Raw genomic sequence first — 26,926 nt, forward strand, 5'->3', positions numbered from 1 at the left:
AATGCTGTGCTGTACTGTACTGAATAGACACTGACTGAGTATAAAATCATGTTTGAGGCATAATAATTTAAAGTTAAAACTCAACGTATCTCAGTGGGGCAGGTGTTTTGCTACATCAATGCTAAGACAGCACTGTCAATTAAAATTAACTCATTATAACCAAAGATGCTTGGACATAATATGAACAATGGAAATCGATAATGCAGCCCAAGTACTATACTACTTCAATACCACAGTCTACAGGAAACTTTTGAAATACAAAAGTCAAAAAACATACCCATCTGAATGCGAGAGGTTGAAAGTCCATTATTCTGGCTGGATACTACATACTACTTTGATGCATACCAGTAAAGGGCAGAGGCATTTAAAAATGGAATTACCAGAATGCCCTTGCTGTCTTTAACCTTTAGGGAGCCATGTGCTTTCCAGTAGGACCAATAATTATTAGCATAACTTAAGCTTTCAGAGGGGTCATGATAATAAACAGGTTAAAAGTTCCTAAGCTCTAAAAAAAATGATGAGGCAAAACAGAAGCCTATATGTTTCATCAAAAGGCTGAACACTTTGTTTCATTTCCTAGAACCTGTAAAAGATAGATAAAATCCCTTGATGTTAAAATGCCACATGACATGTAGCAGCTACCTTTTACTCCCAGTAACAAGTTAAGGGCAGCAAGAAATCCTGCATATTTTATTTTCATTTAGAGTTATAAGGCCAGGAATCCTGTGTATTTTAATTTCATTTAGAGTTCAGGCCAAATTATGATTTACGCAGTGATAAAAAGATGCAAGATCAGTATACTTATCTCTTATTATCTTTGCAAAAGGATGAAGGAACCAATACTGAGATGCTGGCCTGCTACTTGTACACTTCCCAAGCCAAAGCTATCCAAAACACCATCTCTACCTAAAAAAGGGAGTTTTTCTTAAGGTACTTGGGGCAGGAAGGATTTTGTATGTACATAGACTGAAATAATAAAATAACCATCTATTAGAATTTATTCATAAGAGTACGTAAGCCACATAGGATGTCTAAGCTAGAAATTTTCCCTGAATGAACACTATTTCAGGTGGTGATAAAAACATCCATAATCATGGGTTTAAAAATGCACCAAGTACCTTTTTTTTTCCCCTGTTTAGACACAAATTGAAACAGAGAAGTGAGCTTATAAGCAGAGCTTTATGATGGTCATGTACAATACAGGCACAATTTCTTTCAAATAATCTTTACTGCATAGTCAGATCTGAATCTAGTATATTCCTTATTTTCAATATTATACTGTTGCAGGACAAAGAACTCTGAAGTGACCTTTTGCGTACTGCCAAGTGAATGATGTATTTCAATTCAGAATCGTTATTTACCTCACTGGCATTTTGTTAATATATTTTCTTTTCCTAAAAGTATACTGCTATCCCCATTTCTTAAATTCTTTAGCAATTCATTATATGAAGGAAGAAGGCATACACACACAGAGAACTGTGTTTCTGTACCAAACAAGGTATTCTGTAAAGGGAGAAAGAGGTAGCCAGTTCTCCGTTTTGGAACCAAGGTCACTAGCAAAAGACTAGAAAGATAAGGGAGCAACAGTTTTTTTAAGAGCAAAATGTTTTACCATTCAATACCATAGTTTTACTGCACATATTTCTTTTATAACTATTTCCTCATATCACCATCTATCAAATGGTTACTCAGGAAATGAGTCTGTAAGAATGACTCAAACTATTCCTCAACAATTAATCACTACAGATTAACAAGGATTTGTTCAATTTAAGGAGACTGAATGCTACTACAACGTAATAGGTCTGACACAAAGTTTAAACAAACAAAACTCTGGAGCTTGGGATAGCTTATATTTTTCTACTACTGTAGTTAAGATACACCTAGAAAATCCCATACTGAAAGATCACTAATTGCTGTAACTCCTTTCTGGTTTTCTGAGCAATTGTAATGCCTCATTAAACTTTTAAAATTAATAGAGGCTGACTTTGCATTAGCTGCACAGACATACTACACAACTACAATCCAGGAAGACTATATGCTGTCTCCAACCTTTACAAAATCAGTTGATGGAAACATGCCAGGAAAGACATTTTACCGAGGCACCGATTCAGATTTTTACTCAAGTTTTTCTTCTCAAAACTGTCCCTTAAATATAGGGACTAAGAAGTCAGGTACTTGCTCATTTAAGACTGACATATTTCAGACTGCAAGGGGTAATGAAGTAAAATAGTATGGAGCCTCTGCTCATCTGATTGAGATGAATTACCACTTTACTATATATCCTGTACATGTAAAACAAATTACATTTGACACTTTTTGCTCACTTATTAGCCTGAAGTTAAATTGGGTTTGTCTAAACTTCCACATATCTTTCCAAATCAAAGTTCTTAGGTTAATTAGGACAGGGCTTCATGACTAGTTTAATTGACCTAAACACTTCTCCACAAACTACAGTCTCATTCTCTACAAGGGAGATGCTCCCATTCCTTTCCTCAGACTAAAATGCCAGACTTTTTTTATAGTTTTCACCTTCTAGCTGGATCAGATTTCCTGATGCACCCCACCAGTCTCAAACATAGTAATGCTCCCTCCAAGGAACAGGAGTGCAAATGCAGTTTGTAGCATGAAAGACTAGCCATGTATTAAAGCTCAAATTTTTTTCCCCAGGAAGGTGGAAGGAAAAAAAAAAAACCTCCATCATACAGATAGAAGTCAAATTGGTTATTATACTAGACTTAGGAAAAATACAATCTGCACAGTCACTTGAAACCCTTAGGTTTTTATTTTTGTAGCTGAGAATTCCTGAACCTCACCCTGCCTCAGCTTCTCCGGTCAGTGACAACCTGTACCAAAACTAGTATACTGCACCACAGTTTGAGTCATGGCCATTCTACATTTGTGTAGAGCTTTAGAAGAACACAAGCTACATACAGAACAAGGAAAGTGCTTAAACATAGCAGCAATAGCTCTTCAAACAGCAATTTAGACATTCTTGAAACAAATCTGCATAGGATTACATTGTCACTGGCAGGACTCAGATGAGATTCATGCATTCAGGTAGAGTCCCAAAGCTTCAGAGTTTGGTTTTTATTCTGCTGTTGAATCTGAACACTAAAAACAAGAAAAAGCACAAGCACTGTTTTGGGGGGGGGGGGGGAAAAAAAGTCTACTTCACTTGCACTGGCAGTTTCCCCAGTAAAGTAGGTATTTAAGGAACTAGCATTTGAATGTGGACCAACCTTCTATGCCATACTAGACAGACTCAAGAATTGGCCTTTTTTTTTTTTTTTTGCCCATTAGGGACAAACTTCACGTTATATTGCATAGGCTCAGTAAACTTACAGTTGAAGCCAAGTGAACATGACATTGCATCTTGTTTGACTGGTCATCAAGATTTATCATGTTTTGATCTAGTCAAGAAGCATGAAATAAAGAGGCTATGCATGTGTTCCACTGGCTAGTTACTGGATTTGTGCAGCTATAATTAAAGTTTAGAAAAAGACAGTACACTGGAGATTAAACAGCTTATTGAAAGTGAGTTAACAGTCTAAATGGAGTTGTTCAAGTGACTGAATAGGAAGATTATGGTAGTTCCAGGTTAACTACAAAGGTTAACAACTCAAACAAGCCAGCATGCAAGGAACATGGATGGGGTGCAACTTCCTTTCTGAAGGGCTATAGGCTTTCAAAAAAATTTAAAGTAGCAATCAAGCTTTGAGTGTCCAATAAATCTGCACAAGCCTAATGGACACATTCTTCACACAGTGTTGCATGGTAGGAGGATAAGAGACCATAGACATAAGTTGAATTTAGAAATGTTCAGACTAGTTAAACTCTCAGGGGACAGTCAGGCATTGAAACAACTTTCCCAGGGCCATACAGTCTCCATTGTTGAAGGTTTAAGACCAGACCACACGAAAGCCTAAGCACCCCAGTATGACCTTACTTGGAGAAGGATGTTGGCTTAGAAGACTTCCTAAGAACCCTTTCATCTGAATTATCTTATGATCCTAAGCTAGTTAAGTCCAGTTTTAGCTTATGCTAAGCCTTACTGTAGTAATTTAAAATAAGCCTTTAACATAGCAGCTACTAGGAGATAAAGTTGTTTTCAAATGTCAATGAAAGCATTTGTGTATAGACTGGGACATGATGTGAAGATTCATGTTCTCAAAAGCATACACCAACAACATACATAAGATGCCCAAATATATTTATTTGTCTCTTAAAAAGTATGTTACTCTTTAGAAAAAAAGACAGCCTAGGAAATCTCAATACAGATTAAAGTATATCCAATCTGGCACATACTTCATGCTGATGTTTAAGCAAACATCAGCACCATCAGACCAAGCAAGATAAGACTTCTGAAGTCAGTAGCAATGAGGTACCAGGACAGAAGAAACCCTTAAAATAAAGAGGAGCTTCAAAGCCTTTCAGCCAAGCAGACCCAGAGTTCCAGAACATACTCAAGAATGGTGAAATCTCTCTAATCCTTTTGATCTTCACTTGCTGCCAAAAATATGTATAACAAGGAAACATAAGCATCTCAGTATATAGAGTTACAAACTGGTAAGCCAGTTCACCAGTTCCAAGTCAGAAGAGTGCAGCACTGTTCTAAAACTGAAAAAGCTAGAGCTTGGGTTTTGGGGTTTTTTTGATAGGCTAGCAAGAACCAGTTAAGCTATTTCCTTCAAGACCTCTCTCCTTCCTCATGGTATTCACAACCATCTCAAGACAGAAGGAAAAAGAAGGAAGTTCATTATCACAGGACAGTAAGATATTTACTTTTTGAACTCTTGGTAAAGTTTTCAGTGTTAGTGCATGAAAAAGTTACTGGATGTTTATTTGTGGATGTGCATATGGGTGAGGTTACCATAGCTATGTGCCAGCAGTACAACTGTATTCATTAATGTGTTTCATATGTAAAGTATTAGCTGAAAATATTCTGCCTTAAATGGCTAGGGATGCATTTTTGTTAGTATTTCTATAACCATGCCTTTCCCCTGTTAAGTACAATCATTTACCCATCTTGTTCTTACTCAGTGGTAAAAGCCATCTACTTCATTCAGTCCTAGTGAGCACACTAAGAAAGATACCTTCCATCTGTCATTGGCCCCTTCAAGATTTCTGGGATGTCTCGATCCAGGAGAACTAGCAATGAGACAGATCCTCATGGTGGGGGATAATAAATAGGGACAAGTGTGTAGGTGAGAAGGCTAAAGTGGGACAGTACTGGTGACAAAGGAAAAGTTTACTTTAAAGGTGCAAGTGTCTGTTCAGCTAAAACCATGATGAGTGAGTCCTATTTGGAATGCAGCATATGTCCTAGAAGCAAACTAGACACTGAATGTTGTCTTTGTTCCTTTTTAGGAGTGTAAACACTACCTTATGTTCTCAAGACAACACTAATCAGACTTAGATGCAGCCACTCAAGCAAGTGGAAGGATAACCCACAAGATACTCAGTTTCATGCTAAACAAGAATATGTAAACACCCACAAGAATCACCTATTCAGATAATACCAGACACCCCATACGGATTGTCACAATGCAGCACCATAGCAGCAGTTTGATTTAAGGAACAGTCTTGCTGCTCATCCCATCACATTTACTGAACAGTGGTAGCATTAGCAGCACTGTGATTTACTCTCTGCTTTCAATGGGTCTAGGTCCAGTTTTGGTTTCCCCACATCATTCTCTTCATTAGGAAAGGTTTTGTAGTTGGCAAGGATGTTTTCCACCAAGAATCGAGCAGCTTCATCTATGTTGATGTTGTCCTAAAAATGTTGAAAGCAAAGAAGCCAGTTATTTTTGGAAACAGTCCCACATTCCCATTAGAAGCTGGCCAAATACAAAAACTCTTCTACAGTCTCATCAGCATGACACAAACAGCTTAGATGCATCAGGTCATTGCTCATACACTTGCTTTTTCAAAAAAAGTTACCAGAAAGTTTTGAGACAAAGTTATTCACCCATATTACAAACAGGATACTTCAAGTCTAATCTCATAGGCAGTCGGTGTCTCTTCTGCATCAGGAAAGATAATAGGCAACTGCACTGTTCATAGTAGTCTTCTACCTTTTGGGGCCTTTTTCTTCTTCTGCTGCAGTTTGGATGCACTTATTTATGTAAAAGAACCTTTTCTAACAGCCTCAAACCCCCAGCTAAATCAGGGTGCCTCATCTAGCCACTCTACAGTTTCTTGTGCATGGTTTGAAAAGTACATTCACATACACTCTAAAGAAGGTGTGCATGCAGGATACCCTGATGAAATACGTCTCTAGGTATCTCAGTTACTGATGGACCAAGCTGGCCAGTGCAAAGGGGCCTTTGGCCACAGCTTTGACCTGGCTGGTCCACCTCATAGCTCACCATAGGGCTGCCACATTTGGAATTGCTCATCTTTGGTTCCAAAGGAAGTACCACCCCAGTACACTCTTCTGTCTTCATAATTGTAGACCTAAACTCTACAAGAGCAAGGTTAGATCATGAGAACATCACTACTGCACTTTACAAGCTTGTGGTTGTCAGCCACAAACTGCTTTTGGCAGTTTGCAAATAGGCACTTTTGCCTGCCCAGAGCGGAGGAGGATTCTCCTCAGTTTAATGTGAGGATGTTCATAAGATATTTCTATGAATATTTATACTCTCTGCAGTTCTTTTGCCTTTAATGTTCTCCCTAACCCACAGGGAGTGGGACCTATATTACTGATTACTAGACTGAAGATTCAAGTATCAGTTCCAGCAGAAAGGCAAAAGCAGATTATCAGGATATTTAAGTAGGCAGGACTTAAAACCATAGACTGATTTGGTATGCTTAAGAAACAAGAAAGCTGTCCTGAATTTTTGCTAAGCTATTTAAACTACACCTCTTCAGAGTCCTAAGCAAGTCAATTCATAACTGAACTAGGACTAATATTGTCTGGACTTTTCTCTGCCAAGAGACCAAGAACCTTGTTTTACATTGTCATGTCTTAATGCCACCTAAAATGCAAGCTGTCACTACCCTCCCATGTTAGGTTTTGTTCCAATGTTACATGCATTTATTTTTAACCCATGTTGAAGTTTATACATAGCAGTGTTATGGGCAGGTGAAGCTTCAGGGAAGACACAACGCGAAGGAGAATCTTGGTATACTTTTTGAGTATAAAGAGCCTTAAAACATGAGTTTTTAGGAACAGATGAGTGGGTTTGGGAATTATTTATTCAAATGAAAATGAATTATTAGCTAATTTAACCAATTCCTGTCACTGTGTACCCTTCTTATTTTAAAGTGATCAGAAAGAGGCTTGCTACTTTATTTCTTATATTTGTCTTAGACTTTTTTCTTTAAAAGAGTTGTCTAAGCATCATTTTGTGCCAGTTCATCAGCAGCAGTTAAAGGAAGTCAGCAAGCCAAGGGAAAAGAGGGACCTTGAGGTTTAGCTTACCATATAAAGGAGTTATTAGCCAGACCGTAACCTGGTCTGTCAGCCACACTGTCTTTATCTAGAGGAACCTTTCATTTTAAGGATCAATTGAGTTTTAAGGAACTGTTGGATTTCACTGCCAACTAAGCTACTGCAAGCTTATCTGTGCATTGACCAAGCCTCTACACTAAAAGTGTACAATATATGAAGTTACTCAGAGCTGTTTGAATAAAGCAGCTGTCTGTCTAAGCTTAAGTTACTATACATAACAATTTGGTTTTCTCCAGTTCAGTCTTGAAACTGCCTGATAAAATAGAAAAGTGCTTTAGTGACGATGTTACCATCTGGGTAGGTAATAACAAGTGAGCAAATAGCTTGTTCACTTGTAAAGTCTTACCACTTCCTACACATAACAATGAAGACAGAAGCTGCAATTTAAAAACCTGCACCTAAAGATTACTTGAATCTTTTGAATAGTTTGATCAGCATTTAGTAGTATTAACATCTAAAGAATTACTCTGATCCTGATGCATGCAAGATGAAAAACAACTTAAACTCAGTTAATTGAGGTTTCCAGTTAGTTTTAAGGGTCTCTGAATTTAAGATGCAGTTCTAATCTAAACCAAATATGCCGCAGGTCTTCCTCAGGAGTGAGCTAGCCTGCACATCACTTCCAACTTTTGCTGAACATTGGAGGCTTTACTGTCACTTCTTATACTGGATAATTTTATTCCCCACATGGCTATATTCATCCATATTTCTGCCAATACTTAGAAGAGTTAAAACATGTTTCTTTATGCTCACCTTGGCAGATGTTTCAAACCATCCAACAAAGCCACCTTCTCTGCAGAACTGGTCCATTTGAGAGGGATTCTGGCTGCCATCTTTCTTCTGGTCACACTTGTTTGCAAGAAGAACAGCAGGGATGGGGCTGCCATTGGGAAGTAGTACTTTACTGTCCAAATCATGCTTCCATTTTGAAACAGCCTCAAAAGTGGAGCCTCTTGTGACATCAAAGACCACAAAAGCACCAACTGCCTCTTTGTAGTATACTCTGGTCATATTTCCAAAGCGCTCCTGGCCTGAAAGAAAAGACAGCGATGGAGAATATTTATATTTAAGCATGAACTGTAGTCAATGTAGATGGATTTCTGTACCAAGGTAGTACATACGAGTTTGGCATTCAGGTCTAGTCACCTAGTTCATACAACATTGCCTCTTCTATCCTATGTAAGCTCATTGTAATAGCCTTTATGGATATTATACAAAACAAGTCAGATGCTAAAAGCAGTTTGCAATCTCAACTACCACTTTGAATTTGTTTTTTTTAAACTTATTTGTTGAGTAGTGTTCTTTGAGAAGTAACGCCTAAAACCACTACCAGCACAGCTATACACAAATCATTCTTTCATCAAAAAACTTCTGCAAGATTTAGATATAAATCTAGTTACTTCAGCTAAAGACTTAAGAAAACTCAGAGTATTTTTCTGAAGGGTAAGCAACAAGGGTTTCTACAAGCTCCAAGGCTAACAGCCTTCAAAGCATCTTCTGAACAAGTCACCTATATTATAGATTTTTTCCTTGGGGACAAGCTCAAAAGGAGCTAGTTTAACAGTTCTAGCTAAGCCTGTTATCTTTGACTTCATCTTTTAAGTTTAAGACCTTCTCTGGAATAATTTCCAACTAGGAGTTCTACAGCAATCCCAGTATTTGAAAGATTATCAGAATAGTTAAAGTACAATTACTCACAACAAAAATCCAGATGAAAACCAATGGTCAGCAAGTATAGTAAACTAGAAAAGCCTTTTCTTAAGTACAGTAGTCAGTATACTTGAAATGTAGAATTACAGTGCCAGTTCAGTTATTCTTCTGTTTGGAAGGTCAGACTACCATGCTGTGTTGGTACTTGAGTACGCATAGCAGTGTCAAGTGGTAGCACATTGCTTGGGAAGTTCAGGCTGCTACAATAGCTTTCTGCTTTGTTCAGAAGTCTTCATTGGGAAAGTAGTCCCCGTACTTTATAATTTAATTTTACAGTGTATCATTACTTCAGCTTTTAGCATTTAGTGCATATGCTGGTTTAGAATAGATAGAGAAAGTAAGAATTTTAATTGGAAACATAGTTGTCCTCTGTTTATAAACATTCAAGTCCACCTTTGATTAGCAAGGCCAAACAGTTACAAGAACTGAGTATTGCCATCTTCTCAGAAAGAGCCAGAAATTCATTAGGTGAAGGAACTTGGCAAGGGATCCTGTTCAACAGCATGTTTTTCTAGCTCACTTGCCTCATTTTAATGTCAGTACTTCAGTGTACCAATTAGCTCATTCCCTATAAACATCCCTATCAAAAAAGGTTGACTAAGGAGTTGTTAGAATTGCCTAAAAGCAGCAGCAGCTACAGTGAAGTTCCAGAAAACTATAAAGCTCTACAAAGCTACTTCTGGCTGTTCAACATTAAACTATGATGTTGCATAAAACAGCATCACTAACCAGCATATTCTGAGGAGTGGAAGTTACGCATGAATTTCTTCACTACCAGCTCATTATCCCCTGTGTGAGAACAAGGAGCATGCAAGAGGAAAGCTCTTCCCTCCATATTCAAAGCTCAAGTTTTGAAAGCAGCATTTATGCCATGGATTCTAAGGCCAACAAGCCAGGCGCCAAGCCTACATCTCGGTGACTACGTCACTGGAAGAGACACATCGCTGATACAAGTGTCCTAAACAGTGTACACAGAACTTTTGTATACAAGAGATTCACATTGTCCCCCTAGGCCTTTCCAGGCTGGATTCTTATACCCAAAAGCTGTTTTTGGTATAGCCTTTACAAATTGTTCTACCACGTGGCCACTGTTTTCATGAATCAAATACCATTAGGAAAGAATTTGGCCAGAAGGCTTTTACTAATTCTGCAGACCAATTATGTCACATCTAAAGAAGCTTCACCTTTAGATTGTGGGGATTTTGTTTTTTAAAGGGAGCTGCACAGGGTCAAATTTAGTTACATTGAGCCAGTCGCTGCCTATGGCACCACACAAGCTATGAGGAGCTCCTTCTCAGCTTCCCCATTTCTTTAGCCATCAGTCTCACCATTGATGCCTGTGACATAGGAACACCTCCAACTGTGCTAAAGCACTGAGTCTTGTGTCCGATTCAGGCAGTATATCCCTTCACACCATAGGACGGGCCCACAAAACAAACAGTGTAATCTCAAGGTCTACAGTGCTCTGCACCAATCTCAGTCTTTTACAGAAAGATTTCTTCAGTTTGGCCCCAAAATGGTCTAGAAATGAACTCCACTTGCTGGTATTTATATGAGACCGTACATGAATCTGAAGTGGCAAGGGGAACAGTCCCATTATTCCTCCCTATTCAGTTGCTGGAGATCTGTGGGAATTTCAGTCTTTTTTTAATTAAGGCTGTAAGTTTTTCCAAAAACTTGGTGGATGTTTACAGAAGAAAATTAAGTTGCATTGATTAATTGCAGAAAGGGTTGCTAGACTGTTACCAGCAAGGAGCAAAGACAGCATAATCACTATGTATGAAAACTAAGTTATTTGGGAATTGCAGAAAAGGTTATCAGGCAGTTACCATTTCTCAGATAGCTGTGCATGCTGTAAGTAAACATGGCTGTGATCAGTTACTACAGTGAAGGACATCGCCATTGACTGAATCCCTTCCTGTCTACTGCCCTGCCATCCAAAAAAAGCTTTAAAGATAAAGAACAGTTAGCAAGCAGGCCACATTAGCCTCCTAGAGCAACAACCCTTGCTGAAATCCGCACAACACAGTGCATTTAAGGTGTATGAAAGATTGAATTAGTACAGCATCATATATAGCTTCCAAAGAAAAGAAACAAAGTTCCAAACTATATATCATAATCAAACTTGAAGAGTCCTAAACACCACCAAATGGTTTTTCTTAAAGAAATAACAAGGGGACTAGCCTTGGCCAGAAAGTCTGATCATCACTCAGATAAGTTTATCAATTCCATTTCCAAAAGAATTCCCATTATTTTACCATAGCCAGTCTTCCCCACCCACCTGGCCCAATGCCTTTATATACAATGAGCTGGAGAGCTGCATTGACTGGTAATCAACCAAGATTGCCTGGCAGTTCATTCCTTGACACTAGCGACTTCTCGTGCCCCAGTATCCCCCAGCCTATGTGAAGCATTAACACCACTCAGCCTCTTGCCAGATGAGTTATACCAGAAAGGCACTAACAGTCTTGCAGCGGAGAAGCAGACTAGCTGAATCCCCTCATGGGGTCCTGACCAGGAGAAAGGCCACTGCAAGTGGGGCTGTGCTAAGTGGCAGATTCAGGAGCTCTGGAATAATGCAGAAGCCAAGGTTAGCTTTGTACAGTAGCTTTTCTCATTGTGTGAGAAGACAGCAGTTCTGGTAGGAATGTAACCTGCACTGAACTGTACTTTACCTTGTACTCTATAGCAGTCATTTAGAAAACATGGGCTTCAGCTGTCCAGAACAATCCTTTAAGTATTATTTCTAGCTGGCTTTATTGATAGAAGTTGAAATTTTTCTCTACTAGTATAAGTTTTAGATTTGGAAAAACATTAATACATATTCTTCTGTAATTTAAGTTTGGGTGAAAGTAGACAACTGATCTGCATATCAGCATAAAAGCTTTTACTTTTTAGATTTAACCTTTGCATAAGGAGGATTTGGAGCTCACAAGCTCCAAACACAAGCTCAACACCACTGCAGTATTAGAGATCAATGCCTTTTAATAGGCCAAATACATTCCAGTACAAGTGTTGCCCTTTTCTAAAGTAGCCCAAACTCCAAAACAGTTTATTACAGAGCTGCTTTCACCTCTAGAATTCACATCCACTAACAATAAACCTGACCTGCATACTAGTTTACAACTGCTCTTCCATCCTGCCTGGAGGCCTAATGAGGATGGATATATTCTTTTTATTCCATAGAAAGAAGACAGAAGCAATAACACAGGGCTCGCGTAAGACATAAGAGTTTTGTTGTGGTAAAAGGTGTATGGCATGAGGCAGGAAGAGAATTCAGTGTAAAGTGAGTAGATTTGCTTTTTAATCCTGTTATTACTGACAATGCACATGCTGAGCTTCTTGTAGGGGATGCAGAACATTCTAGACAGCATTTTGAAAATTTAACAGGACTTTCAGGCAAAGCTTTTACAAGTGCTTTTCTGCTTGCAAAACAACTCATACAGAAAAAGCAAACTGTAGAACACACTACTCCTCCAAAGTCTGGAGTCTGAACATCATTCTTTATGTTATTAAAACAAAATTACTCAATTTGTGCCATGCTTAGTTCAGCCAGGGATTTATCATTCCCTTTACTATGTCCAGCAGAATTTTTGCTGTACTCATTTCACCATGTGCGAGAACAGTGTTGAGCAGTGCAGAAAGTGGATCATACCCCCAGAGGGGAAAAAGGCTAAAAGTGATCAGATGAAACTAGACTTAAAATCTCCAGTGTGTATAACCATGGAAGGAAGAGGACAGGAAGATATCTACTTGCTTACTACAGCAGTATGGAAAGGACATCATAGGATTAATCATTCTGGTAGGTCTAGTGCCTTGACATAAACGTGATGGTACCACAAAGTTATACTTTCTCCATGTTTTAGGGATTCAGGTGTAGATGAGGAGCTAAGCTACAGTACAGTCATGGGGATCAGAGGTTTTGTTTGGGGGTATGGAAGTGGCTGCATGCAATGCGAAGTTCTGCATTCTCTCACCACAAAGTTTTCACATCTAAATGACTCAGCACATATTGTCACCATATTTTCCAGTAATTGCAACAACATTCAGTGAAATACTTGCATAATGTCATGCATCAGGAACTAATAACAGTTCCCTACAGCAGCATCACAGGAATTAAGTTTAGTTTAAAACTGTATCAGAGATTAGAGCTATTCTTGCTTCCCAGTTTACATTATGAGAGGGGTAAACTGTAAGCTAAAAACTACATGAAAAATATTACAGCCAGGGCTGACATTAGAAGCTTTATCTTTGTCCTTTACTGCAAAAGATAAAGTTATCATTGTAAGATTCAGCCAGTGCCAACCTTGCCTTGAAGTACATTTTAAAGAGCTTCTGCAGGAATCTTTCCCAGTGTTTTTTCCTGGGAATAAACAACAGTCCTGTTTATCACAGCAGTGTGAATTATCATTGTGGTAGTTCTTGCTTTTAGTTAGCAGGAGATACCCTACACTCCTACCATTATTTCTGCTCTTAACTCCTCCTATGCGATGGGAATTGAGGCTAGGAAAAGCAAGTTAAATGTACAAATGACTGCTGGATATGCATGATACTAATTTTGTCAGGGTTCCTTCTCCCAGAATACTTGTCATACCTAGAAGCCTTAATATGTAGTTTATATGAACAAGAACTTACTCAAGGAGAGTAAAATGGCCCATCTAGAAGAAGATTCCCCAGCTATACTTTTTTGCTGTGAAGGCAAATTTTGGTTTACCTCTGTCAATACCAACTGTATAGCACGAGTTCCCCTACCTTGTAAAAATGTAAGCTTAGTCTTACCTGAATCCACACAACCCAGAAACCAGATCTGTGTTGGTTGCATTTAAACCCTTAACATCTCATCAGAAATAATGGAGAACTGAATGAAGTTCTTCAGAGTTCTTCTCTTTCAGATGAGACTAATGGTTCTGGCATCCTCCCAAAATTGTGTCATTAATGAGGAAGAGAAAGATGACCAAGGGTTCTAAAAGCCTGACAACTGGAAGAATGACGGAACAAATAGTTTCTTTCATTGAAGTAATGTTAGTTCAAGTAATCTTTGACAGGCTAATCAGTTTAATAGGTGGCCAGAGCTCAAAACTTAATTTTAATAAATTGGCAGTTCCACATCAAATAATCTTAAACTATAGATGTATAGTCTAGACTGCAGTCACCCAAAAGTCAACGCACAACTAGCCGAAAAGTTTTATTCCAAAGTTGTTTTCTACTAAGTGGAAGACCATTGCAACGAAGTTTTGAAGTTTTTTCCTGGACCCAATAATACAGAGTTGTCAGGAGTCTGATAAACAGCAAAAAGTCTTCAGTTTATGAATAAAGCCAAGCAGCTCTTGCCAACTCTGTCCTTCAGAATGCTGAAACTCAGAGTTCAGTTAGTTTAAAAGGCAGTTTAAGTTCAACAGAAAGAAGTAATATACCACACAGGAAAAGTTTAATCTACAAAACTAAGCCAGAAAAGCTATCCAGCAATACTGCAGTAGTGAAGAAAATTATTAACAGACCTAGTGAATCAAATTAAGTCAGTTCAAAATGCATAGAAGTAGCATCCTGCGAGTGTGTTTCAGTTATTCTGCTTTTCTGTCAACAGGTACTATGCACTGCAGTGAACTCACAGGATGCTTATTAAGCTATAGTGAATGATTGTAATAAATCAGTTTTAGTCTGGGAATACTTGAACATTCTCCTTCCATTGTGAGCAGGGTTCTCAGATCAACTACTACCATGACCACTAATAGTCAATTAGTCATGCCAAAATTCAAGAAGGGTCATTAGTGACAGTCAGACTAACTCTAATTTGACTGCCAACACCACGGCTCTTAGGTTCTTGCTATCAACTGCTCTGACCTTATTGGCCACACAGTGTGCAAGCACAGTGCCGCTATTTAGGCTTCAGGGCCAAACTCCGCAAGTTAGCCATTTCAGACAACTTCCAGGACCATGAGACATTTGAGCTTTTATTCAACCTAGACAGGAAAAAAAAAAAACAAACCACAATTCAACAGTAAGTGAAACCCCTTTTTTCCAGTCTTCCTTCTGCCAAGGGAAGGCTTAACCTAATGAACACTCTCCTCCCTGCTCGATTTTTCTCCAACTCCCTGAATTTCTAGGGTCAGACTTTCACATACCAACATCAAGGAACATCTAAGTGGCAGGTCCTTATTTACAGTTCCAACTCTCAGTAAAGTTATGTCATTCGTGTGGTAGATTTAAGCTAAAGCATCATCCAAAATGGCTGGGCATGCAGCCCAATCCTCTCATTGAGTTAGAACCACTGTTGCTTTCAAAACTCAGCTAAGTCCTTTAAGAGCCACAGGCAAGACCAAACTCCACTTTGTATGCCTGTTGGTCCTACAGCTGGATGTTTGGCACAATACAGCAAATATCCAGAACTGCCCTGAGGATGCATCTCCCAGTTCTCCAGACATCTAATGTACATTTTAGCACTACCAGGGTCAGGTGTGAGCTGACTGAAGCTCCTTTTTAGCCAGATATATCAATATGTTACTGGCAAACTACCACTGTTGACAGCATTCCCCCCTCCCCCCAAACCAGCACAGCTTGTCCCAGAACTGTCTTACCCAATTAGAATGAATCTGTTATTCAGCAAGAAGTAGGTTAACCAAACCACTATCAATATTACAGGACACGTTCAAGTGTGTCTACCTGCTCTTTCACATGGGTAGCAGCTGTAGATTGAGAGCAGACAGACTCTGAGACTGTCAGTACTAGATGGCTCTCCACTCCTCACTCCTACCCATTTAAGCTATTAGTGCAAAGTTGCCACATGTCTAAACCACAGAGGTGTTGAACTATACTAGCAGCTCCAGCAGATATTAGAAACCTGTAAGTGTTAAAGGCACATCTAGCCTGACTTTTACTTTCCACCACTGTGGAAGTAATATTTGGTATTTGTGGTTCTGGCGACAAACACCAAGAGGTTAAAAAGCAAGAACTACAAGAATATTATATCTTCCTGTATTAGGCAGTACTAGAAACAATTTCCCTGACTGCAGCTCTTACAGTTTCTAACAGACAAAAGCAGCCTCAGAGGCTTTTTAGTGAATTGCTAGTGTCCTTTCTTACTAAAGGTGCTGTGGGAAAGTTAACTGACCACTGGATGAACCTCTTTCCAACAGGAATTGTCCCAAACCCTTCAGAAGAATGGTCTTCAGGGGAAAAGGTAACCAGCCAGTTAATGTCTGTTCAGCTGACTCCCACGTTACCGTAAGAGATAACATTTGGTCCTCTGGTTATGTCTACATTAGAAGGTTGCAAGGTGCAGTTGAAGCAGTTCCGCTGAATGACACAGTGTCAGAGACCTGACATCCACAGTATACTATATATAGAGTATGTATGAGAGACTCTGAAGTCATTGAAAAGTCACTGAAGAATATGAATTCCAGTGCAGCAGTAGTTTGATTTAGATCATAACACTGTTTTCACATGTTCTTAAAGTCACTATTTCATTCTGAATTAGTAGGAAGTAGTTTTCTCTAAAGTTTCATTGCACAACACAGCCAGTTTCTAACCTAACAATTTGTTAGCTACCTGAATTTTCAAAATCAGTGACTAGTCTTTCCATTCACTGTTCACTGTCATTACACTTTATTCTCAAGCAGGACAGTCCTGTTCACTACCAGTAAAACAGCAAAAGCGCTGAGGTGCAAGTGCTCAGAAGTTAAACACCGAATTTCCATCAGGAATGCTGACGACATCTATCATCCTAAGAGATGGAAAAAGCACACCATTCTCTTTCACAAAGATAGAAAGCCTTCCTCAAACAATTGCACAGCTCTCACAGGGAATTTCACAGCAAGACTGATAAACTTTTCACTGCTGCCTGTAGCCTTGGGCTAATCTAATGATTTAAGATTGTCCAAACTGACTTTAACAGCTTACTGTCTTGTCTTTAAGAAGTTTAGAGGCAATACCCTGCACTTACTGTTCAACTGGCTTCGTCCCGCATCAAACGTGTGTAAAAGTATGACAGTCATGTTTGTATAAGAAAGTTTCACTTGTTTTGCTTGCATCTTTGGTAAACTGCAAATTAACAAGAGAGGAAGTCCCTGACTAAGCACTAGATTTCCATCCCCAGAAAAGTAGAGTTCAACCAAGCTAAATGATTTCTAACTAGCTGTCAAATGCAGCACACATGGAAAAACTCTCCTTGCGTTGGTATTCAGAAAAAGTTGGCATAGTCCAATTAGTGCAATGAATTGGTACTTCCTACCTTTCTTTAACTACACTTACCTAAACAAGTCATCTGCAAGAGTTAAGCTATTTCATGCCTGACACCCTCTAATCCATCTCCTTTGGTGTGCTGTCATGCAGCCAGAACTGTACTGTGTACTTAAGAGTGATGCTGCGTGGTACTACAGCATTTCACAGCACACAGGAGAACAAGTCTAAAGTCAGTTTGTCTCAAGAACATCTTTATCACGAGACTGAAAAAATGTTAATCTCTAAAATGGTCAATGTGTCATGACACATTGTGCGTGATTGGAATTTTGTACCAAAAAGCTGCCACTTTTCTCTACCTAGCACCCTAGCTTGGGATTATTTAAAGAACAAGTTCCCATAAGCTGTTTGCAGTGACACTCAGGAGGCTGCTTTTTAATCTATTATTTGAAAAGCTGCTAAAATCCATACAATAAGGAATATTGGGTTTCATTTGCTGCTAATCTAGAAGTCAGTGCTTCTGAAAGTTTGCTATGCTTTCTCTAGACAGAGTTAAGCTCTATAAACACCTGAAATCCCATCATTTTTCAAAGCATAATCTTACCAACCCATCTACCTTTGTTCTGTGTCTCCATAGCCAGAGGAGAACTCCGAGCATCTAACATGCTACCGCAGGTAGCTTGAGAAGCACATTGTGCTTTGTAGTCACTGCTTACTGGTGGTCATGCTAGCTTTAACACTTGGAAGAATTTCACAAGAGGTTTTCCTATGAAAGCATAGGAAAATATAAATAGAAATTCCCTTACTGCAAATCACTTCCTTCTGACACGGCATATCACACTTCAGAACCTCTGAAGTGAGTATTTGGAGGGAACAGTTTACAACAGACTGCAAAAGCAAGGCAATGGTTACCACCAGAGCTCAAGGAAGGTATTTCCCACAGGTGAAGGTATTCCCAGCGGTGAGACTGAATCCCAGTGGCCTTGTCCATTACTGAAGGGAAGAATCTTATTTTATACAGCATGGAGCCTTTTTTGGAACCAGGTAGCTTAGATTATTTTCTTTCCTGCATTTCATAAGACAGGTAATCAGTTGAGGACAACCCCGTCCCAACACTTGCTAACTCAAATTGTACTTGTGTACACACACTTCAATGACACCCTGTCCTAGTGTGCATATGAAGAAAACCAAACTGGTAAGAGGCAAAGTGGAGACATAAATAAGGTGAAGACACCAAGACCCTGGAGCTGCAACACTGATGCAAGGAAAGTTGATAGATGTTGATTTACATTCATGTAAACTCTATACATTAAGAGAAAACTATATATTTAATATTGTCTACACCCATTCACCTCTGAAGGGTAATGCACTTGACTTGTAAAACCAGCTTAATTTCTGACTACTTGAATCAGTATTACATGAAGGGCAAGAATTTAGCCAATACTTGCCCCTAAAAAGTTTATGATCAATGTAAGTTAATGATTTCTAGTTTGTTTTATAATCTGACCCAAAAATTAGTTATGATGTGTGATATATACTGGTTTTCCTCCTGTCTGCTGTACTGCACATAAGAACTTAGGTACCATTTCCATTTAAGGTAGCTTCCCCCCTGCCCATTTGATGGATACCCATCCATCCATCCTTTATTCTCTGTAACAGAGTGCTAGGGAAGCATTTTCATTGTGATCTTGTAGAAAGCATAAAGCTTCTGAGCAACTGCTATATATGATATGAACCATATCTATTTGAAAATAAGGCTGAAGCTCCATCTATTCCATAATGATTAGAAGCTCAAGCACTAAGTACATTTCCATTGTTGACAGAAATTAAGAGTACCTGCAAGGTCAATACAGCAAACTTTCTTTTAAGCCTGTAGTAGATCAGGTGGTCTTCTAAGATCACATCTTTAACCCCAATTCTTGTAGGGCACCTAGAAAAGCCTATGGAGAAATTCTAAGCCTATTTCCAAGACACTCAAAGAACATCTGTCTCAACTCTACCATTTAACTGAAAATTAACTGAACAGTCCTGTCTTGCATAATCAAAATTACCATACTAAACTGCCTTACAACACCAACTTCAAGACAGTAACATTTCCCATATGCTTATGGAATTCCATCAGCACACAGCCTAAGTAGTTTAGTTCAAGATAACATATACAGTACTTTGAGTTGCTACATAATACAGTACTAAGCACAAGAACCTTCACCAATATGACTGATTCAGTACCCCACAGGTAAGACAAGGAAATTGCTTCATCAGCAAGACCAATAACCATACCTTGCTTGATAGCATTTCATAAAAAAGTACTTAAACAGAAGAACTCCAAGAAAGCAAGCATGTTGACATCCAGAGCTTGTATTCAGAGACATCTGAAGGCTGGAAACACACCATAGAGAAACAAGTTTAACACATTGAGCACTTATTTGGATACTTAGCTGTAGAGCTCCAAGCACAGCAAGTCATTCTCAACTGAAAGCTCATAACTAATTCAGCTATTGCAGAAGAGTCACAAGGACGGACACCCACACAAGATTTCCCACAGGCGGGTGGTTACTAGAAGGAAACATACAGTACACCTTCAGTTAAGTTTCTTGGCTCTACTGCTTCTAAGACAGTGTTCAAAACCTTTCAACATGAACACGCCTTCTACTTTCCCCTCCTCAAACTTTATCTGCTAGCCTTGCATGTTTCCAGCCAACATCATGCTTAAGTAATTTTTCTCACATAAGATTTATTCTTAAATGTGTGAGCAGGAAGCATTCAGAAATTGGTCACAGGTCTTCCAAATCTTTTTCATCAGTCTGGAGACTTAATCACATAAAAGATTCTCCAACCCTGACTGGGAGTTTTCTGACCTGCCTCAGCTGTTAGCAAAACAACAGTGCTCCCATCTCCACATGAAGGCAGCTGGTGCTGGAACCTTCATCACCATATAAACTAGGTGTCCTGGTTTCAGCTGGGAGAGAGTTAACTGTCTTCCTAGTAGCTGGTACAGTGCTATGTTTTGAGTTCAGTATGCGAAGAATGTTGATAACACTGATGTCTTCAGTTGTTGCTCAGTAGTGTTTAGACTAAAGTCAAGGATTTTTCAGCTTCTCATGCCCAGCCAGTGAGAAAGCTGGAGGGGCACAAGAAGTTGGCACAGGACACAGCCAGGGCACCTGACCCAAACTGGCCAACGGGGTATTCCATACCATGGGACGTCCCATCTAGTATAGGAACAGGGAAGTGGGGGCGGGGAATCGCCGCTCGGGGACTGGCTGGGTGTCGGTCAGCGGGTGGTGAGCAATTGCACTGCGCATCATTTGTACATTCCAATCCTTTCATTATTACTGTTGTCATTTTATTAGTGTTATTATCATTATTAGTTTCTTCTTTTCTGTTCTATTAAACTGTTCTTATCTCAACCCATGGGTTTTGCTTCTTTTCCCGATTTTCTCCCCCATCCCACTGGGTGGGGGGTAGTGAGTGAGCAGCTGCGTGGTGTTTAGTTGCTGGCTGGGGTTAAACCACGACACTAGGAAATAACTCGGATAACTTGTCAGTTTCTGAAAAATCTCTGAGGTCCAAGTTCTGCATCCATTTCTGATGCAGTTATTAATGTGCTCATTTTTCACTCATTAAGTATCTTTATAACAGTGAGGGAAAAAAACACAGTTGAGGTCAGCTTATGCCTGAATTGTCTTGCCTCCACCCTATGCTCACTTGCACTAGGCACACAGCTAAGCAATTTTTTTCATGGTTTCTTTGCAGGAGTTGCCATTTTAATCCCTACACTGAGCTTCACAATGTGTTGTGGGTAAGGACAAGTTGTTACAAGAATATCTTGACTACCTTTAGAGACTACTACCTCCAAGTTCTTCATACTTAGAAGGGACTCGTCTGAAAAGCATTTGAAGTACATACCTCTATGGCCAAGCTATGTATGTATGTATAAGAAATGGAGGAAATTTTCTGGTTGCCCCCTATAGACTTTCAGAGATGTATTAACATCGCTCAAGGCTTGCTTTAGACCTTATTTAAAAAAAAAATAAAATCAGTCCACAATGCAAGAAACAAGTTAATGACCTGGTACATAGAAGCAACTTGGCAATCTTCTGTCAGTAGCACACACACAGACTGAGGAAAAACTGAAATATACAGCTGCTTGAAACTATAAGGTTTTTCACACGGAAGTATGATATCTCACATACTGGAACAGCCTGAGTGCCTTTGAAACTCAGCCACCAAAATACACAACAGTACACAGCTATGTTCCACAGAAAGTGCATAGCTACCGAGCACTCCACCTTTCCAGAGGAGATAGATCTTATTCCACTGGGACAGAAAATCTTATCAGGTGCAGCATCACTCCTGCTTATCTAAGCAAGAAGGCTTGCATTTTGCCTTCATTGTCTCGCTTTGCAAGTGCTCATTTCAGTTTAAGTTTTCTTCCCTGCTGTGAAGTAAGTTTTATAATATCCTCCTCCTTCTCCCACATACATGGTTTCCTGCGCTTACTTTGCCATTTCTCATGGCTTCCTATAGATGAGAGCAAGTTAACTTCCTAAGTAAGTTAAAAGCTTAAAATCAACTCACATACCTAAGACTCGTTTGCCTTCATAGAAAAGATGGGTTATTCCAGCTCTTCCTCAACTTAGTATTTGAGCAAAATACTTCATCTGATTTCTCCATCCTCTTGGGGACTGGTATATACTTCTAACAAGTTAGAGTCCAGAACTTTTCAAGGAGACAGACAAGAGTTTAGTAACAAATTTCCATTCTACAAGTCTTACCATTCAACTCATGAAAGCTTGTTTAAAGCATGTTTAGAATACTGAAGTACAATCATTCCTCTTCTGTTTGGCCAATTTCATAGCCATGCTCTTCCAGTTAAAGCATTACTTCAGTTTTAATAAACATTTTTCCAAATAAATTCTAATAAAGTCCTGGAAGAAGGGTGCTACTACACAAAAGTTAATGCAGAATTGCTCAGTCAAAGCTTTAGAAACAAATTTGTCTACTAGTTGTCATTAGTGACATTCTTCAGGAGAAGCCAAGCTCAAGTGGTTGTCTTTGACTTTTACCACCCCTGCCCTCCAGCAAGTTGCATCTTCATACAGGCTGGTGTAAGTGACAGTGATAGTCAATATGATCATAAAGCAGCAGCTAACACTACTCAGTTGCTGGTCTTACTAGATCAGATCAAAAGTTTTTATGATACAGAAAATCCTTCAAGTGTCCTTTCAATGCTATTTGAGTTTCATCAATATGCTGTATTCACCTCCTACACTACGTTGTGGTCAGTGCAGTACACTCACTAAAACAGCATGCTTGTCAAGTAGGAATCTCCAGTGTATTGAAATAGACTTTCAAAGCACTTCCCTATGATTAAGATTCCTTTGTTTTGTATCTCTTTTCCACAATGACTCATTCCTATCTCCTATTTATTTCACCAATTATTTATGTCCTTTGATCAAGGGGGTTAACCTGGTTCCAACACTTTCAGAATTTATCCAGGAAGAGATATTTATCATAACTCCACATGTCAAGATAAAGAACAAGAGTAATGCCTAAGGGCAGCTAAGGTTTAGAAGTTTTGCTCCTGTAGGAACATGTATGCAATCTGTTCAGCTTCCTTCAGAACACTTCATGCTGCAACCGAGGTAATCTGACAGTAACTGATCAGTCTTAGTCCCAAGCTTTTTCATCTCCATTATTCAAGAAGCTACAACCTGTGTCTAAAAACTAGAATGCCTGAGTATTTCTGGAATACACAAGTCTAGGCACAGCAGTACCCTTCTTCACCCTTTACTATTTCACACCCCTTCCCCCTGATTCTGCTGCAGGAATTTGCATTACTTTGTACCTTACAACAAGAAGGCTATTTTCACCAGAAAAAGGCATAGGCAGTGTAACATTGTCATGCTCTATTTGATAGAATTTTCTAATCACAAAAACCCCCCTCAGTTAGCATAAGAAACTGAAGTCACTCAGGAACCTGCTGCATTGCAATACACAGCACAACATTCATCATTTTGGCTACAATCACACCGGAAGCCAGCACAGTATCTGCATTATAATCTTTAGCTGATGACTGAACTGCATGGTTAGTTCTTATCATTGATTTAGGTATAGAACCTTAGATTGCAGCACCCAGCTCTTTGAGGAAAGCTTTTTATGATGAACTGTTAAGTACAAGCTTTGATCTAGTGAAAAATAACATGCCTTCCTATGCTTAAGGGTTAGACTTTAATTCAGAAGCCTTTTTCAATGCATAAAAATCAATTCAGAATGCCAGCACCATATTGCTTGCCAGGGAAGTCACATGTAACATTACTTACCATAAGATTTAGAACTCAAGAGTTCTAAAGCTGTTTGTCTGCACACACCAGCAGACAAAATTATCTACATGAGCTGTTGAAAGCCAGAAGACAGTTGGGCTCACGAGTTAAAAGGGAATGACTATCACATGCTCAGATATTTTGTTACACACTTCAACAAAGCGCTTTAGGGAATATGTGTTATGACTATATAGAAGCCATCTTCAACCTGGTTCTCTTAACTAATAATTTCTATATAAGCCTGTTAATATCCTCAGGTATTTAGAAACATTCATGAGTATAGATGTAGACAGCTGCAGAACACATTCCCAGGTTGAGGACTTCAACAGTTTTAAGACCATGAAACAACCCTTATGGATACTAAAATCCCCTTTATTTTAATCATTAACGCTTAACTGAGATGTCAAGCTCTGTAGGAGTCTGAACTGTTACTCTCATACTCACTAAGCACAGCCCAATAAAAAAAAAAAAAAAATCACTAAGATTACTTCTCTCCTTGGTCTTGTTTTTTGATTAAGGAAGGACCCCCAGCCCCTTGGAAACAGAATAGCCTAAGCTACCAGCTTAGACATAAGAGTTTGGAGTGCAAATTGCAGAACAGTTGTATTTCCCTTTTTCATTGTTGCTAGGGAAAGACTAGTCAGGAGTTTCATACAAAAGTACACCACATCATAAAATAGGAAAAATATTTCTGCGACAGGAAAAATTTTGATTCTTCAATCTATCAGCAATATTAGCACAAGCCTCCAGGGATTTATCAGCAGCTCTTAAGTCAGTCTTCACCTAGCAGTGTCCAAGATACACTATAGGCAATAATCAAGAGTGAAAGATACTGTCTTCTAGATCTTGAAATTAACGCATGGGTGTATTGATAGGACTTCCCATAGCATAAATAGGTTCTGTCCAAACTTTGTTACAAGTTACAGCTAAATTTCTGCCTAGTCTGTTGAAACAGATTGCTTTGGCAAAGCACACAGCCTACCCCAGTCCCAGAAACCAAGGGCTGAGAAGTTAAAACACAAGCCTGGCAGCCTGCCAAACCCCAGGATCCTGACAGTCTCCCTGCTTCAATCTTTGGAACCCCAGACTTTCTGAAATATATCCAGAGCATTGTAGCAGCTTGTATTGATACTGCTAATTGATTTACAGAAAGTTAAAACTGATCCATAAAAGGGACACATCAGAAGAGAAAGCTTGCCAGGATTTTACTTGCTCTCCAAAGCAGCAATTAGAAGATATCTTAGTTTGCCCTACAGGCCAGCAGCAGAAAGATCTATCGTGTGTTTCAGCATACGGCAGCACGAAGCAGGCTTTTTAGTTTGAGGAATCATATTTGAAGCGTTTTAAGATAACCTTTAGAAAGACCAGAAGCTGATATACAGCTGGTCTGTCACAGGGTTACAGCAGCCACATGTTACGCTTCCTCTTTTCAGAGCTTCCACTCGCTAAAGCGTAGAGATCATGGAAACAGTAACTACCAGCTGTTACCCTAGTATCTTCCAGTAGCATAAGCTTAAACACCAGCATTTGAAATAAAGTCTACTTTTTCGTATCCGAGGAGATATTCTGAACGTGGTGGAGAGGGATGAAGAGAGCTGCAGGTTAATACCTGGACTGCACACAAAACTAGAAATGCAATACCAACTCAAGATCATTAAGGAGTTGAGGGGACAGACTTCTTACAAGACCACAGCAAAACAGAGTTTGTTCTGTGGCATTCAACACCACAGCATAAACAAAGTTAACCGTGGTAGGTATACAGTTGGGGTCTTTAAAACAGAGGTGCTAAAGAACAGTTTTAAATTCTATATAGGAAAGGAATGACATGTAGTTTGGACAAGTGAACAGGGCTTTTCTGCTTCTGTGTGCTCAGAATACCTTTTCTGATACACAAACCCATGATTTGAATGTAGAACTAAACACAAGTCCCATTCCCTCCCTCCACGTTGCAGGGACACAAGTTACTTTTCAATTAAGTAGGTGATTCCAAACATGCAAAGTTTGAGCATGCTTCCTTTGAGGACATTTTTAGCTATTTGAGTTACCTTTAACCTGTAAAGTGTGCTTACTAAAGATAACCTACTTGGAGAAGACATTTATTTCCTCTACAAGGGTTACAGAGCCATAACCATGAATGAATTCAAGCAACAGTCATAACCAAGGTCACAAGTGCCCCAGCAAGCCGGTCAGGAGGAGCAGTATGAACAAGAACCCTCCAGGAGCCAGCAGGCAGAGCAAAGCAGCTTTTTGAGGACTGCTGTAAGACCCTGGGCCAAGCCAAGAGGCCCATAACATCAGCTAACAGGAGCACACACAGCCTATAAAGCCAAAAATTTCACTCCCACAGAAACCCCCCTCTACTTACGCCTCAAATGCAGGCAAGAGGGGTTGCAGGTAACAAGAGGAAGGAGAAAAACACGACACCAGACTTCACAATCAAAATACACCTTCCTCCGCAGAGGCCGGGCCCTGGGACCCCAGACAGACGGGTTCACAGGCCTCTGCCTCCCCGTGGCTCTCCTCTCACCCTGCAGAGAGACGCCCACCCCCCAGCCCTTACCTGCTATATCCCAGAGCTGCAGCCGCACCAGGGTCTTGCTGTCCCAGTTGATGACTTTGAGCGCGAAATCCACCCCGATGGTGGCCCGGTAGTGCTGGGAAAAGAGCTGGTGGACGTACCTCTTGATAATACTGGTTTTACCCACTCCCAGCTCCCCGATCACCAGCACCTTAAAGAGATGCTCTCGGCACTCCGCCACGCCGGAGCCCGCTCCTTCCCCGCCGGCCATCCTCGACCCTCCGGCGGGAGCGCAGCTCTGCGGGGCCCGGCGGGGAGGCCGGGCAGCCGGGGCCGCGGCTCTCCCGCCTCTAGAAAACTTTTTTTTTTTTTTTCTCTTTTCTGCAGCCGACAACTTTCCTATAACTTTTTCCCCAACCGGCTCACCCGCTGGGCCGGCCCACGACGGGAGGGGAGGGGGCGGGAAGGCTGAGCGGGACGGAGGGACGGTCAACCCCCACACCACCTGACTGCAGTCACAGGACGCGGAAACTCCGCGGGCTTATAAAAGCCTGGGACGGCGGAGGGGAGGGACAGGGGGAAGGGCCCGCCCCGGGATGGGCCGTCTCCGAGGCGGGGAGGGGAGACACCGGCACCCCGGTCCCGCTCTCCCCGGGCGCTCCCCGGGGCACTACCGTGCCCCGGGGAGCGCCCGGGGAGAGCGGGACCGGGGTGCCTGTGGTAGCAGGAGCTGAGCGTCAA

At 40.1% G+C, this 26,926-nt stretch overlaps 1 protein-coding gene across 1 annotated transcript; it reads right to left on the reverse strand.

The window, feature by feature from the left end:
* Nucleotides 1-1,160: 1,160 nt before the first annotated feature.
* On the reverse strand, nt 1,161-26,669 carry RAB32 (RAB32, member RAS oncogene family). The gene is made up of 3 exons (XM_052784792.1): nt 26,228-26,669; nt 8,210-8,487; nt 1,161-5,773 (listed from the first exon to the last, which is right to left on the reverse strand). The coding sequence occupies exons 1-3, from the start codon at nt 26,454-26,456 to the stop codon at nt 5,624-5,626; spliced, it is 657 nt and encodes a 218-aa protein (XP_052640752.1). The 5' UTR covers nt 26,457-26,669; the 3' UTR covers nt 1,161-5,623.
* Between the last annotated feature and the right edge of the window lie 257 nt (nt 26,670-26,926).

Source organism: Harpia harpyja, chromosome 4, assembly GCF_026419915.1.
Source record: "Harpia harpyja isolate bHarHar1 chromosome 4, bHarHar1 primary haplotype, whole genome shotgun sequence".
Classification (NCBI taxonomy): Eukaryota; Metazoa; Chordata; class Aves; order Accipitriformes; family Accipitridae; genus Harpia; species Harpia harpyja.

Bases quoted from the DNA above. Each gene is read 5' to 3' on its own strand.
- RAB32 (XM_052784792.1), bottom strand. From the start codon at position 26,456: ATGGCCGGCGGGGAAGGAGCGGGCTCCGGCGTGGCGGAGTGCCGAGAG. The intron at 8,488-26,227 runs GTAAGGGCTGGG...CTTTTCTTTCAG, and splicing joins GCAGCTCTGGGATATAGCAG to GCCAGGAGCGCTTTGGAAAT. The intron at 5,774-8,209 runs GTGAGCATAAAG...CAACATTTTTAG, and splicing joins GGTTTGAAACATCTGCCAAG to GACAACATCAACATAGATGA.